Source organism: Neovison vison, chromosome 3 (genome assembly GCF_020171115.1).
Source record: "Neovison vison isolate M4711 chromosome 3, ASM_NN_V1, whole genome shotgun sequence".
Taxonomy (NCBI): Eukaryota; Metazoa; Chordata; class Mammalia; order Carnivora; family Mustelidae; genus Neogale; species Neogale vison.
In genome coordinates, this window is record NC_058093.1 from 27,419,613 (window position 1) to 27,435,023 (window position 15,411).

Sequence of the window (15,411 nt, forward strand, 5' to 3'; positions counted from 1 at the left end):
TTAAAGAATTGACAGGTATGAAGCCATTTAACATGATTCTTTCCCAAGTCTGCCCAAGCCCATTTTCCAGCCAAAAGATGAAAAGGAGACATTCGGTTCTCAAAGTTTTATTGAGATGTTGAGGAGAAACAGCCAACATATACATTCCTCATTTCGTCACGATTGGCATTTTACCCACACGATAGGCTCTTCTCTGGCTGTCATCCTCTCATTGCTGCCTGGTGCTGTATGAAGTCCACCAGGACAGAGCCCATGGGTGGCATCACAAGTGGGAGCGGTAATTGCGATTGGCTGTAGGGGAAGGACATGGTTGCAAGAGGGACACAGGTTAGAACATCCCCATTCTCCTCTTCCTGCCCCGGTGGGAACTGAACTGGAAATGAAATTCTCAGGCTGAGATTCTGGGTCCAAGAGAAGCCAACTCCAAGAGGGAGGGCCCCTGGGGTGAGTCCCCTATGTCGCCTGCTTGTCCCTACTCACCATCATCGCACCGTTTCCTACTCTTCAAGCTTCCTTTCCGGTATTTTCTTTTGCTGCCACCTCTCTTCACTCCCTTGTGAGGAGCTCGGTTCTTGCCCCTCCTCATGCCATGGCTCTTTAATTTGCGGCTGGTCGACATTGTAATTTCTGCCAAAATGAGGGGCTTTGCAGGGCCCGGAGGCCAGGAGTCTGGGTATTTAAGGCCTTAGCCATTGTGACTGTGAAGGGGTGTGGCTTAGCAGATGGGTGGGGCTTCACTGTGATGTCAGTGACCCTTGTTACACTTGGGTCATATATGAGAAATAAGGTGGCCCCTCTAATGCAACTCAAGGTTACCTTTTTATGTTAAATGAGGATTTCCAGACAGGTGTTATTGAGCAATTCAATTTCAGTTCTGTGCTAGGCATCTGGGGAGTACAAGATACCATAAGAATAGGTATCTCCTGCCTCTAGGAAATTTAATGTCTTCGTTGAGTGTGGGTATGTGTGTGTGTTTCAATCTCTTACAGCACTGGGAGATCACAAATGTATTTCTGTAAGGATGTGACTCTATGAAACCCAATCCAATATGAGCAAAATAAAAATATTCCTTCTCTTTCCTCTAACTATGACACTATGGGGTGAGTAATTTTCTGGGCTGTCCTGTGCATCAGAGGATGTTTGAAAGCATCCCTGACTTCTACCAGTAGATGCCAGTAGCTGTGACAACGAAAAATGTTTCCGAACATTGACTTGGGGGAGGGGTACAATCACCCTCTGTTGAGAACTGTTGGCTTTCCCATTTAAAAAAATTCGGTCATCAAATATTGACTGATCACCTAATATACACAATGCACTTAGGTGTTAGAAAAATAGTTATGGATAAAACCAGACATAGACCTGTTTTCCTGGTGGCTTTCAGCCTCATCAGGGAGAAAGCCATCAGAAATCTGCACATATCAGTAAATAATCACTTCCCAACAGGGTTAGGATAATTACATCTTGACATGGTACAGGATGAGGTTGGAGAGAGAAGCAGAGACCAGACTAGGCTCATGTGCATTGGGAAACCATGGAAAAATGTTTATGAGAGTAATGTGACAAGATTATGTGGAAGGTAGATTGATGGGGATGTAGAATAAATAGAGGGAGATTTTAGCACTGATAGTAGTGGTTCAGGAGAGAGAAATATTTGATAAAGGCTCAGGCCTGGGCCAGAAATGGTGTTGATCAAGATGTAGAGATGTGGACAAGAGATACAGACTTGGTGATGAATGGACTGGCTTTGGTTGGTGACAGCAGAAGGTGTGGCTTTTTTTGTGTAATACAGCTATCTGGATGCTGGTGCTACTCCCTGGGATAAAGTCTAGGCATGGGGACAGGGATCATAATGCATTTTAGTTTAAAACATTTCAGGTTTGAGCTGCCTTTGAGATTTCCAAATAGAGATATTGTATGATTGCTGGGTTCATGGGTGTGGAGCTCCAAGTAGAAGCGTGAGCTGGAGATACCCACCCTCTCCAACTTCCCCAGCAATGGATTCAATAGCCAAGCTTTTCTTCTTCCTCCTTCATACCTTATATTCAGTCCTTTGAAAAACATTTCAGTGGAACTGGGTCATTACTTCCTCTTTCTGTCCCTCTTTCTCTCTCCCCTGCCATCATTCTCATTCAAGAACCAGGCACCTTTCATGCATCACGTTTTAGCAAAAGTTGGTTGACTTTTCTAGAGAAGAGAACTAGTTCCAGTTCCACTCTCGGCATTTCTGATGTCTATAGGTAAAAGGACAAGTCATGTTTTGAAACCCAGATTCCTTGAAAAGCTACCATAATGGACATTTTCCATTATCCTCTTTCCAGGTGGGTTCTGTTGGAGACTTTGATGCCCTCAAACAGGGGGGACCTCTAGAAATAGGCTGTGGGTTTGCCTTTTTGTATCTTGGGACTTTCTTGTACACTCCAGTCTTGTTTCTCCTGTAAGCAAGATCCATGAAAGCAGAAGTTTAAAACTTATGTTTCCTGCTTTGTGTTCTTGAGGCCTTGAACAATCCTTCCACAGAGCAGGAGCCCAATAAAGGCCCAATAAGGGTTGAATAAATAACAAATTCTTCAATTTTTCTGACTATCTAAATTCTCCCCATTTAGTCCCACCTCTCCAGGGAAGGCTTCCTTGACTTTTCAAATTCTCATTGTTCTTTGTAATTTGTCCAGTGTTCATGGTCCTTAATAGTGTTCTCAAAGTCAACCAAACCTAAGTGTGTGACACCCTGTTCTATGCCCATATTGCTGTGTAGTATGCATGAGTCTGATCTCAAGAGGAGGCATTGTGTCTTGGTTCTTGTCCCGACTGTACCCTAAGTAACACTTCTTTGGACTTCAATCTCTTTATTTTGTAAATAAACTTGTTGGGTTAGGTGATCTCTGACATTATCTGACTTTTGTGGTAGGTACCTTGTAGTTAGGGGTTGTATTTTTTATTTCTACTGCATTTTCCATGGGTACTGACACAGTCCACGGTAGGTGGTCAATATGCATTTGTTCATTCTCACTTCTTGGGTATTATGAGGATAGACAGTAAGACACAGAATGACTCTAGATACCACATAGGAGTATTTCTAGACAGGGAAGGGTCAAAAAGACACTGTCTCCATCATAGACCCCCTTGCTCCTGTGCCTGTTTACTAAAGCATTTGCAGAGGAACTAGCTTCATTAGTTGGAAAGACATTTTCTGGATGGTCCTGGAGCCTGGATAACATTTCTCTCCCCACTGCCCCGAGTCCATTCCATCCCAAAAGACCCACTCTGCCCAGGGGAAGCTGAGATCACAGGGAATAAGGCAGCCAGAGTTGAGAACTGATGAACAAACAAGAAGAGTTCCCTTTCGCCTAGGGTTAAGGAATGCGGTTTCAGACACCCATGCTGAGAAAGTCCAGCAGCAGAGAGCCCAGTGTGGGGGAAGGCACTTGCAGGCCAGTTGGGGCTAGGGCTGTGGGTGTTTGCGTTGGCTTCTGGCTCAGGCCTCCTGGACTGAGGACAAAGTAGGGTTGAGCATTGGGCACTGCTGCCCGTCTCTGTTTCTCTTTCCATTTCTGCCCCAGTGTTGCTTGAGCCAAGGGCAATTTAGATAGAGCACAATGAATTCACTCCTGACCTTTAGTGGACCTGGAACCAATTTTTTTTTTTTTTTGAAAACTGTTTGTGAATCCAGTCTGCTGGCTGTCTTCTTATCTCTAATTCTGTTCTTTTTCTTTCCTCCTCCTCGTCTTCTTTTTTGGATGAAGAAACTGAGGCACAGAGTGTTTACATGAGCTTCTTCAAATAATCCAGCACAGGAATAACAGAGATGCCCCAAAAAACCAATTTCCTCCATGCTTTGGCTTCCCTGGTGGGTCTTAGCTTTATTTCTCTTGATGCAAGGAAATGGGTATTTTCTGATATTGCTAAGGGGACATGGAGAGAGAACTGAAGTCCTTGTCTTTTTAGAAGGGGAGCTATTAGCCCTCTCTGTCTTGGAGCAGAGTGTTATCTTGCTTGAAAACAGGTGGATAAACAGAATAGTAGTCTTTATCTCCCAGAAGGATGACCAAAGTGGTGTTGTGGGGAAGAGTTTGGAAGCCAGCACTCCCAATGGCCCCTCTCTTAGGTTAGGAAGGGGCAGAGGCTTTGGGCGTCACTGTTTTGGAAGTCAGATCTCTAGTGGGGTCCCATCTCACCTCTTCAATTCAAACTCACTCTATTATTTTTCCTGGTTAGTCCAATAGATGTCTTCTTCAGGGCTGGATCTCCCCAGCAGGCCAGGAATTGGGGTTTATTAAGAAGGAAAATGGAAAAGTTGCTGACAGTCCTTACACATGTTGATGACTCAGTCTGAATCCCTTTCTGAAACCTAAGTCTCTCCAGATGTGGACCTCAGCTGAGAAGTGGGGACCTTCTACCTTGTTCACATGCATGCTCTGCCTTCTTTGCTTTTATTCTTGCTGTTGCTGCTGCTGTTTGGGCAGGTGAAGGGGGCTCAGGGGAAGGCTATGGGATGAGAAAGCTGCTGAGAGAGGGGTCTCAACAGGGGCAGCAGTCTCTGAGCTCAGGACTCATCTGACGTCTCCAGTAGGGAATGAAGAGAAACCAGAGCCCAAAGCCAAGGAAGGAGGGACCTCGACTCCATTTGCCTCTTTCCATCCAGTCTGGGAAAAAAGGAAGGATCTTGTTTCTGAGGATGTCTGGGTTCTGCCTGAAAATTTGTTGAGATTCTTTCCTCATTTGTCCTCCAGGCTCCTTTCCCATCATTGTTGACTGCTTCCTAAACTGTTTTTCCATAAACATTTTTCTGTTTTCCAGGAAGAGAGAGTTTGGGCTGCTAAAAGACAGGAGATACATCACAAGACCAGTGGCCCTGCTAGGTTCCTCAGGAGTCACCTCAACACCCTCCTTTTGGAGGTCAAGAGGCTTGTCTAAGGGCTGCACCCTGGCAGTGCAAAAGACATGGCTCGACCCGGAATTGCTGATTCCTATGCCAGAGACTACCCACTGCTCTTTACTGCCTTCACTCTCCATCTTTTGCCTTCTCTGTGTTACATGTGCTGCTAGGGTCTCAGTGAAGGAATCTAATACTGAAGGAAGACAGAGTACTGGGTGGGGGGCATAGTGAGTTCTTAAACGTAGGGTGTGACTTTGGAGGTCTTCTGTACAAATTTGAAATTCTAACTTGGAGAGAATTCAAAGTTTTATTTTTGTTGTTATTTTTGGACTTACAAAAAGTTATTTGAATATGTCCATTCCTTTTGTAACTATTAACAATAAGCACATTATGTAATAGTACACAAAGTAAATCCAAATGTTATGCTTCTGAAGCTTCCAAATAAAGTTTCCACATTAACTACTCCCCTGACCCCACTGACCGTATGACCTGTCTATACCATATTGAAGGAGAAGCTCTTCCTTGCTGGAATGCACTGGGGGTATAGTTCCCTGAAGCCATAAGGCAAAAACAGGGTTGTGGCCTGAAAATAGAAAGGGGGTATTACCGTATGAAACTATCACACATATTCCATTATTTGGCTTCATGTGGTCTTTAGGAACAAATGTGTTTTATCCATCCACAAACTGGAGTAAAGAACTTTGAGTTGGTAGGGTTGCTAGAAAACAGTTTCATAATAAATAGGTCTGGGGATGAAGGATAACTTGGCCAAAGTCACAAATTATAGGCAAACTTAGATCTCAAGCCCAGATCTCTCCATCTTCAGGCCAGGTTTCTTGGAATCTGCCATCAGGCACTATTGTTAAGATTTATGACCTTTCCTCTCTTTCTTCCTTTCTGTGCTCTCTCTCTCTGGTTTTCCCTTCACCCTTCATGTTCTGGGAGCCACATGCCAGGAACCTTTGCCCTCTTGAAATCATCCCACCCACCAACCACCATCATGTCACTGAGTTTGAGGACAGCTGCCCTGTGAAAGGAAGAGGAGTTGTCATCAAAAATAGCCAAGGACCACAGTGACAGACTGTTGCCACAGTCCAGGGTCAATGCCTTTATATTTTCATTGTAAGGCATTGTGACCAATATGTTGGTAGGGTACATTGGCCAGAGGAAACTCTCAGTATTTCTGGATTATTTTTAATATATTTGCCTATTATAACTCTACTGACCAAAGTTAGGTCAAGGGAGAACATCATAATCCAATGATATCTCTTTGGTCCGTTAAGAAGAAGCTCCACTTCCTACTCTTAGTGGTGAGCAATGAGGGTGAAAGAGAGAAGAAATGTTGGTAGAACCATTTTACTTTGCCTTTCAAGGATCTCAAGAATTAAAACTGACAAAGAAAGCTTGTCTGACTGAATTGTTGCCTATTTGGTTTCTGCATTGTTCTTTTGAGCAGAATTCTCATATTTTAAAAAGTAGGTTTAGCTGTATTTATCCTAAAGAAGGTGGACAAAGTAAATCTTTCATAAATCCTGCAATTCTGTGGTCCAAAACACAAAGATCTAGTGACACTTTGCCCTTCACACACCCTATGCTGGGACAGCAGGTATGACTGCCTAGTGAAATCTTCAAACCAAAGCCTTCGCTTTCAATAATGACCCTCTTCCCCTACCGATGCCCCCTCCCACCAAAAGACGCAGATTCTCTGAGTGTTGCAGTGATCAGATTTTATTGATCAAGAATTCTCAATGATGGGCAGTTTCATTTTTGTTCTGGGAGGAAATGTGGAGGGTAATGCCACAGAGGTGCTCTTGAGTTCTGGTAAGTACTGGTAATCACCTCGTAGGAATATTTGTATCCCCTATAGAGCATTGTCCTGCAGTAGTTCTGGACAGTTTTTCCATGCTGTAATGAAGTAAAGACAAAATAGAAGTTATAAAGTTCCCTGGTTAGGGTGAGAGCGTCTCAGAAGGTTCTTCAAATGGGCAGACAAGGCCACCTTGGCATTTTCCAGATTTTTCCTTATGGTTTCGTTATCCTTTTAGCTATGGTTTGGCCTGGCTTACTTGAAACTCCCTGCAATAGCTATGTCTCCCTGGAATAAGCTACATTATTTGGGGGACCCAGGGCAAGATGATTATACTGGCCTCTTGTTAGAAGATATGCTCTGGATCATGATAACAGAGCATAAACCAAGCCTCAAGTCCCCTAAGTACAGGGCTGTTTCTCTTCTAATGTAAACATCTAGATCGAGACATTGCTATCTAATTCATCTTTATAATCCAGGAGAGCTGGTTAAGATCTTATTCATAATTGGGGCTTGATGAATACTTGTAAATGGCTTGCTTCTCAATGAGGGCATGCCATGTACCTGAGAATGAATGAAGCCTCTTCAGTAATGCCTTCATCAACACCTCCTCTCTCCCCTTCTCTTACACATTCCTCAAATGTTCCCTTTACTCCTCCTATACTCCCCCAGGACCACATAGTCAAGAACTTACCAGTTGCTTTCCTCTTCCTCCCCCATGTTCTCCTTGGTGGTACATTTTTCTAAGCTCCTGAAGAAAGTCCTCTGAGTCCTAAGGGATGGGCAACATTGGTCATGGTAGGTTGGCTGACTGGGTGGCTGCCCTCAGTCATGGTAGATGTTATAATCCCAACATGGGTTTTCTGAGCCTTGAGATGGGGCAGGGGGAGCATCTGAAACTAGGCCACTGTGGCCTGGGACTTCCCCACTCTGGATGTCACAAAGTCTGTATGAGATCAGTGACCAAACTACAGGAGAAGGGCTGAGCAGTAGGACCTCAGATGATTTCCTTCAACATTTTTTAAAAAGATTTTATTTATTTATTTGACAGAGAGAGAGATCACAAGTAGGCAGAGGGGCAGGCAGAGAGAGAGGGGGAAGCAGGCTTCCCGCTGAGCAGAGAGCCCGATCCAGGACCCTGAGATCATGACCCAAGCTGAAGGCAGAGGCTTAACCACTGAGCCACCCAGGTGCCCCGATTTCCTTCAACATTTAGTCAGACTAATTTTTCTGGATCCACGCCTCTTGACCTACTAAACTTGGATATATTATTTCATTTCTCTGATCTTAAAAATCTTCTTTTATTTAAAGCCAGAAGGACAGGGACTCAATGGCAATCCTATTATTTTACTAATGAGGAAACTAAATGCCCAGTTGAAAATTATTTCCTTATAGGCTTCAGGAAATTGCTCAAGGACACATAAATACTAAATGACAGAGGAGGGAATTAAATCTGCATCTACTTAATTTTAGTGCTTTTGTACAGTGTCGTCTCATGTATTTGCTGCCATGGTGGATAGAGGCAGGAAGTTTAATCACCTAGGGGGTGATGTATACTTAATGTTTACCAAGAAGAGAAATATGGACAAAAGGCTTGAATATTAAAACCCAGAGGACACTGGCCCAAGTCAATGATGGGGATGGAGAAGAAGGGGTAGACTATAAAACGCTGAGGCGCCTGAGGAGAGGAAGGGAAAGAGCTATGAAGGGAAAGTTTGAATCCTAGACTTCTGTCCTGAGTGAATAAGCACCACAATCTCCAGCAGATACTAGAGCAGCACCTACATTTGGACAGAAAATACTGGTTTTGGTTTTACACAGATGGAGATGTCTACTGGACAGACCTAATATCCACTACTATGTGCTCAGTAGACAAATGAGATATAGGCATCTAGGCTGATGACCTACAGGAGGTGAAGAGGTGGTCTAGGGACAAAATTATGGGATTTGTCATCAATATTTAGGCATTTCAGAGGTGGAAGCTGAGGAAGGAGACAGCAAAATAAAACTCAGGAAAGAGTGAGTTTGCAAAGTAACATGAAAGCGCCGGATGTGGGGTGCCCATAGCACTCGCTGGAGTGCCAGGCGCTGTTAGACACTGGAGGAACCTCATCTCATTTTTCAGTCCTACCTTATTTGACTTTATAGAGCATGTGACATTTAGGGTCCTGCAGAGACAGAGTAGGGGGTGTCGTCAAGAGGGTAGTGGGTAGAGGAGAGACAGGAGGTGAGGTAGTGGAGAGTAGAGGGTTTTTTTGTTTGTTTGTTTGTTTGTTTTTTAAAATTTCTTTTCAGCATAACAGAATTCATTGTTTTTGCACCACACCCAGTGCTCCATGCAATACGTGCCCTCCTTAATACCCACCACTAGGCTCCCCTAACCTCTCACCTCCCCACCCCTTCAAAACCCTCAGATTGTTTTTCAGAGTCCATAGTTAGAGGTTGTTTTTGAGTAGAAGAAGGTAAGCCTTCTATTTAACCACTATTCTCTGACATAGAAAGTTCTTGCAGACTCACTTTACCCATATTTCCTTCACCCCTACCTGATCTTAACTTTTTCCTTTAGAGATAGATAAGTCTGCAGTTTGGGATGTACACCCCGTCCTGACTGGTCCTTATTATTTCACATTTGTATCTTCCTTCAGGCACCTTATACTCTGGGAGTATAGAGCCAAGATAATAGTTTGTGTTTGGAACAGTGCCAGGAATGTGGTAAGTAATCTGGAGATATTAACCTATTTATGTAATCCTTACATCAACTCTGTGAGGTTGATATTATTATTGCGGTGTTCTAGGACCAGCGGTGTTGGATAATTTGTCCAAGACCCTGCAGCTAATAAATGGAGGAGCTGAGATGTTCTTGTGTGAGAAACTAGATTGATTTTTCATGTAAGACATATTTTACAATTTTTAAAAAACATTAATGCACAAAGATAGGCACTTAAGAAATTGTCAGTAAATCCTTGCCAACTGAGAGGTGGATTACTATTATTTTTTTTCAACACAAAGTTCTTGAATAAAGATATCTTGTTCACCAAGTATAGACTTATTTACGCACTTGATGTGTGTGAGATAGGGGGAATCCATGCTGATATGTACCTAGGTTGGTGAGTTCTCAGGCATGTTTTAGTCATAAATTCAGATCTCACAAACACGGCTCTATTACTTCTTTTCTGTCCATTCCCCACTCTGACCCATGCCACCAGGAATGCATAGGAAAGAGCACAGAAACACACAGGCCCAGAGACAACTGCAGATCCTCAATACAAATTTGGATGAATAAATCAGTAGTTCTATCAAACCATCTTAGGACATAAGATCATGATCATGATCAATCCTTTTAGTTTAAAGATCTGAATTCTTTGGATGTGGAAACAGCGGGATTGTTAGTAACTTTTGGTGAAAGAGGACATAGAATATATTAAACTCAACTTCACAAATGTGTATATAGGTTGTTTAAATACAACTCTATGTCCCTCTTTTTCTTCTCTCTCTTTCTCTCTTTCCAGTCTTTGTTATATTCCCTGGGACTAAAACCTTAGTCTTATGTTAAAAGAAAAAGAGTATTGTAGAACTTCTTGCCTCCTAGATGTGCAAGAGGCAGAAAATTGGAGGGACTGTGGGAGGTGCTTGAATTATCACCTCCCTTGTCCCCACATGAGATGGATCCTCTTAGAGGGAGAATCATTGTTCAGGAAGTGTGCTTGAAAACCAAGCTTTGAAGGAAAAGAGAAGAAGACTTATGTCTTGGGGGTCTCCCTACCAGTTTTTGCCTTCTGGCACCACCCAACAACCATCCAGGTGTGCTCCTGCAGTTTTCCCTCTCCTTTCTTGTCCATGCTGAGTCATCCTTCATGATACTGATGTTTTTATGTGCTGGGGTGGCAGCCCTTGACCAATCCCTGTTACTTTGGGATTAAAGGATTATTGAAGCTACTTGAATCTCTATTTTCATGCCAACTGTTTTCCAAATAAACTTCCTAAAGCAAAACTAATCACGTCACTCTTGTTCAAAACATTTGGGAAACTCTTTACTCCCTTTGAAGTTTTCATATTGGCCCTCTCAACCTCAACCTTGCTTTCTAGCCATGTCTTCTGTTCTCACCCTCAGGGAACCTCTGCTGTTTGAGCTAAGTTGGGTTATTTGAAATGTAGAAATGTACAGGTGTTGATGGGAAATTCAGTGTCTTTCTTCAACTGTTAAATTTTAGCACCTTTACTTATTAAATACTTATATGTCATTCAAGACTCAAAATCAGGTCCCAAATTCTATAATTACTTCTTCAATGAACTCTTCACCTTTTGGATACATTTTATATCATTTACCAGATTCTGTCTAGAATTTTTTTGTATGCATATCTTCTCTTCCCAGATATTGCACTTCTTGAGATTGAAGGTATATCTCTGTGAGGTTCTGGGGGACGGGGCAAGGGTAGTACATAACCAAGATAAGTTGGACTAGAGTTTTGAACTCCACATTGTTGTGGATTGGAGTTGCAAAGGGTTATAGGGGAACTTTTGGGAGTGGAAGATACATTTATTATCTTGATTTGTGTAGATATATTTATGGGTGTTCAAATCCTTGCTAAAAAAGTTCTTTCTAGAAATAAGATAATGGGACCAGGAATGCATACTTAAATGTGACAGCCAGTAAAGGCTTTGAAGATACTGGGTCTGAAAGGCCAGAACAATTTTACTTTGTTCGTATCTTTCAGGGTTGTTCGTATGGGCTATGCTGATGGGCAGTCAGCTGATTCTAGCAGTCCTAATAGGTACTTTCTTGATTTTATCCAATTGTCTCACTACTTCCCACCACCCAACCAAGCTCTTTGTTGACTTTCAGCCATTGTGACAAGGCATCACCAATCATCAGGTCCTTTTACCAGGAGCTCCCATGTCATGGCCACTTGTCTCTGTATATAAAGGGAGTGATGGGGGTGCTACTTTGGATGAATGGACCTGGGGTGGGGGAAAGGGGCAGCAGACGGAGGCTGCCTTGGCAAGAAGATCTCTGCTGTTGGCCAGAAATTGGAAATGTAAGAAGATGGTGAAGTATCACAGATGTAAGTGTTCAGTATGCCGTGTGAAGGATTCACTACAGAGAAAAAAATCAAAGAAGTTATGCCAGAAAAAGAACAAGAAGACAAGGTATTGATGACATTTTCTGATTACAAAAGGGGACTCTCAAACCTGAGGAATTGTCATCCTAGCTTGCAGGCATTCCAAAATGTCATGCTTTTGGCAAAGCAAAGTTCTCCATTTGCCTTCCGAAGACTATCTTCAATTCTTTCCTGGCCTCCCTGCTCCCTGCAAAACCCCAGCTCTACCCTACTTTCCAGCAGTCCTGCCAAAAACAGACTTTCTGCATTCATTACTTGCCTCCTTTATGCTAGAGCCTCCCTTGAATCTTCCCATTCAGTAGAGAGGTTGACATAACCCCTGGACCCACCTTTTTAAAGGTGAGCTTCTCAAACTCCCTGGTCTTATGTCTCATGAAATCTGAGAAACTGAGCTTAGAAGCTCCCTATATTTAAAAACAAAACAAAACAAAACAAAACAAAACAAACACATGGGTTTCCTGAATATAAATCTTAAGTTTTTTTTCATTCTTGTTTCCTTAGTCAGCAGCATAAGCCAATGCCCTGGTTGAAGACACTGCTTGACATCTTGTTTTTCCATGTCGTGTTTTCTCCCATGGCCAGGAAAAAGAAAAGCCTCTCCTGGTGCAGGCCCAAGACCACCATGATCATCGTTGATTTTACATCTCCACCCCAGGGTGTCTGAGTAAAATCTCTCTCCTTTCACTGAAGAATGTGTTTTGTGTGTTTTTGCTCAGCTGAAAGGTAACCTATGGCAACCTAGTGTACCCCTGCCTTTTTTCATGTTAACAGGAGAAGTGGGGTATATAGGTAAAGGAATAATCAAGTGAGTCCGAGGAAAATACAGAGTTCCTGTTTAAGAGGCTCACTAATGAAATGGATGGTTGGGTTTTGGCTTGATAGGTTGAGATGCTTTCTGGATATAAAAAGAACTTAACTTGGTTTGATAGACTGGTAGACGTTTTTGAGCTGGCTGGGCTGGGGTACAACAACCAGAAAACCCATAGCCAGATCATTAGTTTATGCTTCTAGCTTCATTTGTTGGTAATTAGTAATGAAGATGCCCATTTTTCTAGAAAAAAGTTCAGGTCACATCAACATGGAGTCCAGGAATTGTAAACACGAAGAAGGGCCTAGAATGGCCTATGTGTATTTGGAATTACTTATTTATTTATTTATTATTTATTTTCAAAGTTTTATTTATTTATTTGAGAGGGAGATACCACAGGTAGGCAGAGAGGCAGGCAGAGAGGGGGTGGGGAAGCAGGTTCCCTGCCACATCATCTCTGACTCCCCGCACATCACCCTTAAGTTGCACAATCTTTAAAAATCATGTGCCAGACAGACCAAAACTGATCTATAAACTTGAGGCCTGAACCCATTTCTGCTATCTTCTTCACAATTTGAAAGATGCAGGAACTATTGTTCAGCGGACTTAGATAGGTTCCTGGGTTTTGTCGTATTGTCTAGATATTGATGAGATTTTTGTTCCTGATGGAACATGGGTTTCTCTGATGGTCAGTTTGCTCTTCATGGGCACATTTGGTCTTAGCATGGGGTGGGGAGAGATTGTCCCTGGGCCCAGGAAAAGAGGCTCCTGCAATAATGTTATAGCACTAGATATAACATGTGGTATCATTAGATAGAACATGCGGTAACATATTAGTTACAGCATTAAATAGAAGTATACCTTGCAATGGTACCCCACAGTAACAGGTTAGTTATAACGTTATAACTAAGTCTGTTTTGTTGTGGTGCCCTGTAGTAATATGTCATTGCTCTGTCTTAGGGTGGTACCCTGTCATAATGCTCTACTAGATCTTGTAAGTCATGCGTTGGCATACACTGGTGCAGTCTTGGAGAGAAGGCAAAAACAAAAGAGTCCAGTAGCATTTCCTGATTCATCCTGGTGCCAGTTATCTATACCACACTCACCATTTTTGCCAGATTTACATAGAATGTATCGTTGTTCACAAACATGTATTATTGAAGAGTTTATAGTCTAGAGTCAAAGTAGCAGCACAAGGAGACCTGCCTACCAGGTGTCCCAAGATTGAAATTAAGGGCAAGACCTTTGAATCTTAGTGTCTAAGGTATTAAATATAGATTGATGATTAAGTCCTGTATGAAGTAAAAAAATCATGACCCTAGTTACACCTCATAGCCACTTTTGTGAGTTATGTCAGGTGATAGAGTTACTTGAGGGGGGAACCTTGAAAGTAAAGGGCCAGATAGTACACATTGTAGTTTTTGCAGGCAAAAGCAGCCACAGTAAATGGGTGCCCATATGGCCATGTTCCAACAAGATCTTATCTGGAGTTTGTGCTATTATTTCACTTATCTTGTTAACAACGATCTTAATTTTACAGCTGAAACACACTGAATAAACATACTGAATGACTACCTTGAAAAATCACTGAAAGGCGGAGGTAGTGGAGTATTCTCTCTACTCTCACAGTCCCCTGGACTAAAGGCCCCCAGGGTCTCATCCAGGCTCTGCCTGGGTCAGGAACTTCTTTCTTTGGGTCTTGCCTAAGTGTTAAACTTTATTCCTTTTCTAAACTCTTTGTGATCATTTATCCTTTCTATTCATGGTCCATCATCTCTGTCTGGATGTCTTCATGCAATGCGCCATCTTTCTACTTGTCTTGTTGGTAGTCTCAGGCTTCTTGTAAAAGAGAAAATTTTGAGGGTTGAGGGTAGGAGTAGGGGAGTGGGGCTAGAGCACAGAACCTACTAGTCCTAAACCAGATGTTCCTCAGGCAGGTAAGCCAGTGATAGGAAGAAGAAAGATAACTGGCTATTCCCTGGGTCAGGATATTGTGTGATGCAATGGGGTCATAATGCTACATAAAGTCACCATTATACTTATACCTCATAAGGGTAGATGTTGAAACGGTCCCCAAATCAAAGTTTGTAAGTTTATGAGTTTGAGTACAGTCCCTTTTGCCTGTCTGTAACTCAGTTCCTAATGTCTTTCTCCATTCTTTCTGCTTTTTCAAACTTTTAAAGGTGTCTGTTACTATGCTACCTGATGTCAGTCTTAATACATTCTCCAACTACAGTAGATTATCTCACTCCCCTGATGTATGTCTACCTTATGGTTTAGAAGCCAACGATAGTCCACAGATGTGTTTGGACCATGCAGGCCAACATGGAGTGAGCAAATTGAACTGGTTGCTACCAATGAAGTCAGCGACTTTCATGTACAATCTGGATTTTTGACTTCTTTGTTGTTCTTAAAAATTAGTCTAGCAACAGCATCCCAATTGACTAGTGCTCAAAAGTTCCTTTTAGATGGGGCATGCACTCTTCACCCTTGTCTCTGAAAATCTCTGCTTGTTTCACTTATGTTGTTACTGGCCTGAACTCTGAAGACATTGACTTTGTAACGTCTATCCTAAACCTTGGGAATCTACCACTACTGACCCTGTTGGTTCCACTTCTCTCTTGCTCACCTTTCTCAAATAGTCCAGGGGCTCAAATAGTCCAGGACCTCTTGCTCCCCTTTGGCTTCCTTTTCAGACCCGAGGAACCACATGTTATTAGGGCCACTTCCTTCCTGGCCTCAGAACCCATACTTATTCTAAAGCACAGTTTGAAATCCATGAGGAAAAAGGAGAAGAGAGCCA

At 42.5% G+C, this 15,411-nt stretch overlaps 1 protein-coding gene across 1 annotated transcript; it reads right to left on the bottom strand.

The window, feature by feature from the left end:
* Window positions 1-262: 262 nt before the first annotated feature.
* Window positions 263-619, bottom strand: TNP1 (transition protein 1). Its single transcript, XM_044240841.1, has 2 exons — window positions 481-619; window positions 263-291 (listed from the first exon to the last, which is right to left on the bottom strand). The coding sequence occupies exons 1-2, from the start codon at window positions 617-619 to the stop codon at window positions 263-265; spliced, it is 168 nt and encodes a 55-aa protein (XP_044096776.1).
* Window positions 620-15,411: the final 14,792 nt, after the last annotated feature.

Excerpts from the sequence above, each read along its gene's own strand:
- TNP1 (XM_044240841.1), bottom strand. The coding sequence starts at position 619 with ATGTCGACCAGCCGCAAATTAAAGAGCCATGGCATGAGGAGGGGCAAG. Across the intron at positions 292-480 it reads TAGGAAACGGTGCGATGATG|CCAATCGCAATTACCGCTCC; the intron begins GTGAGTAGGGAC and ends CTTCCCCTACAG.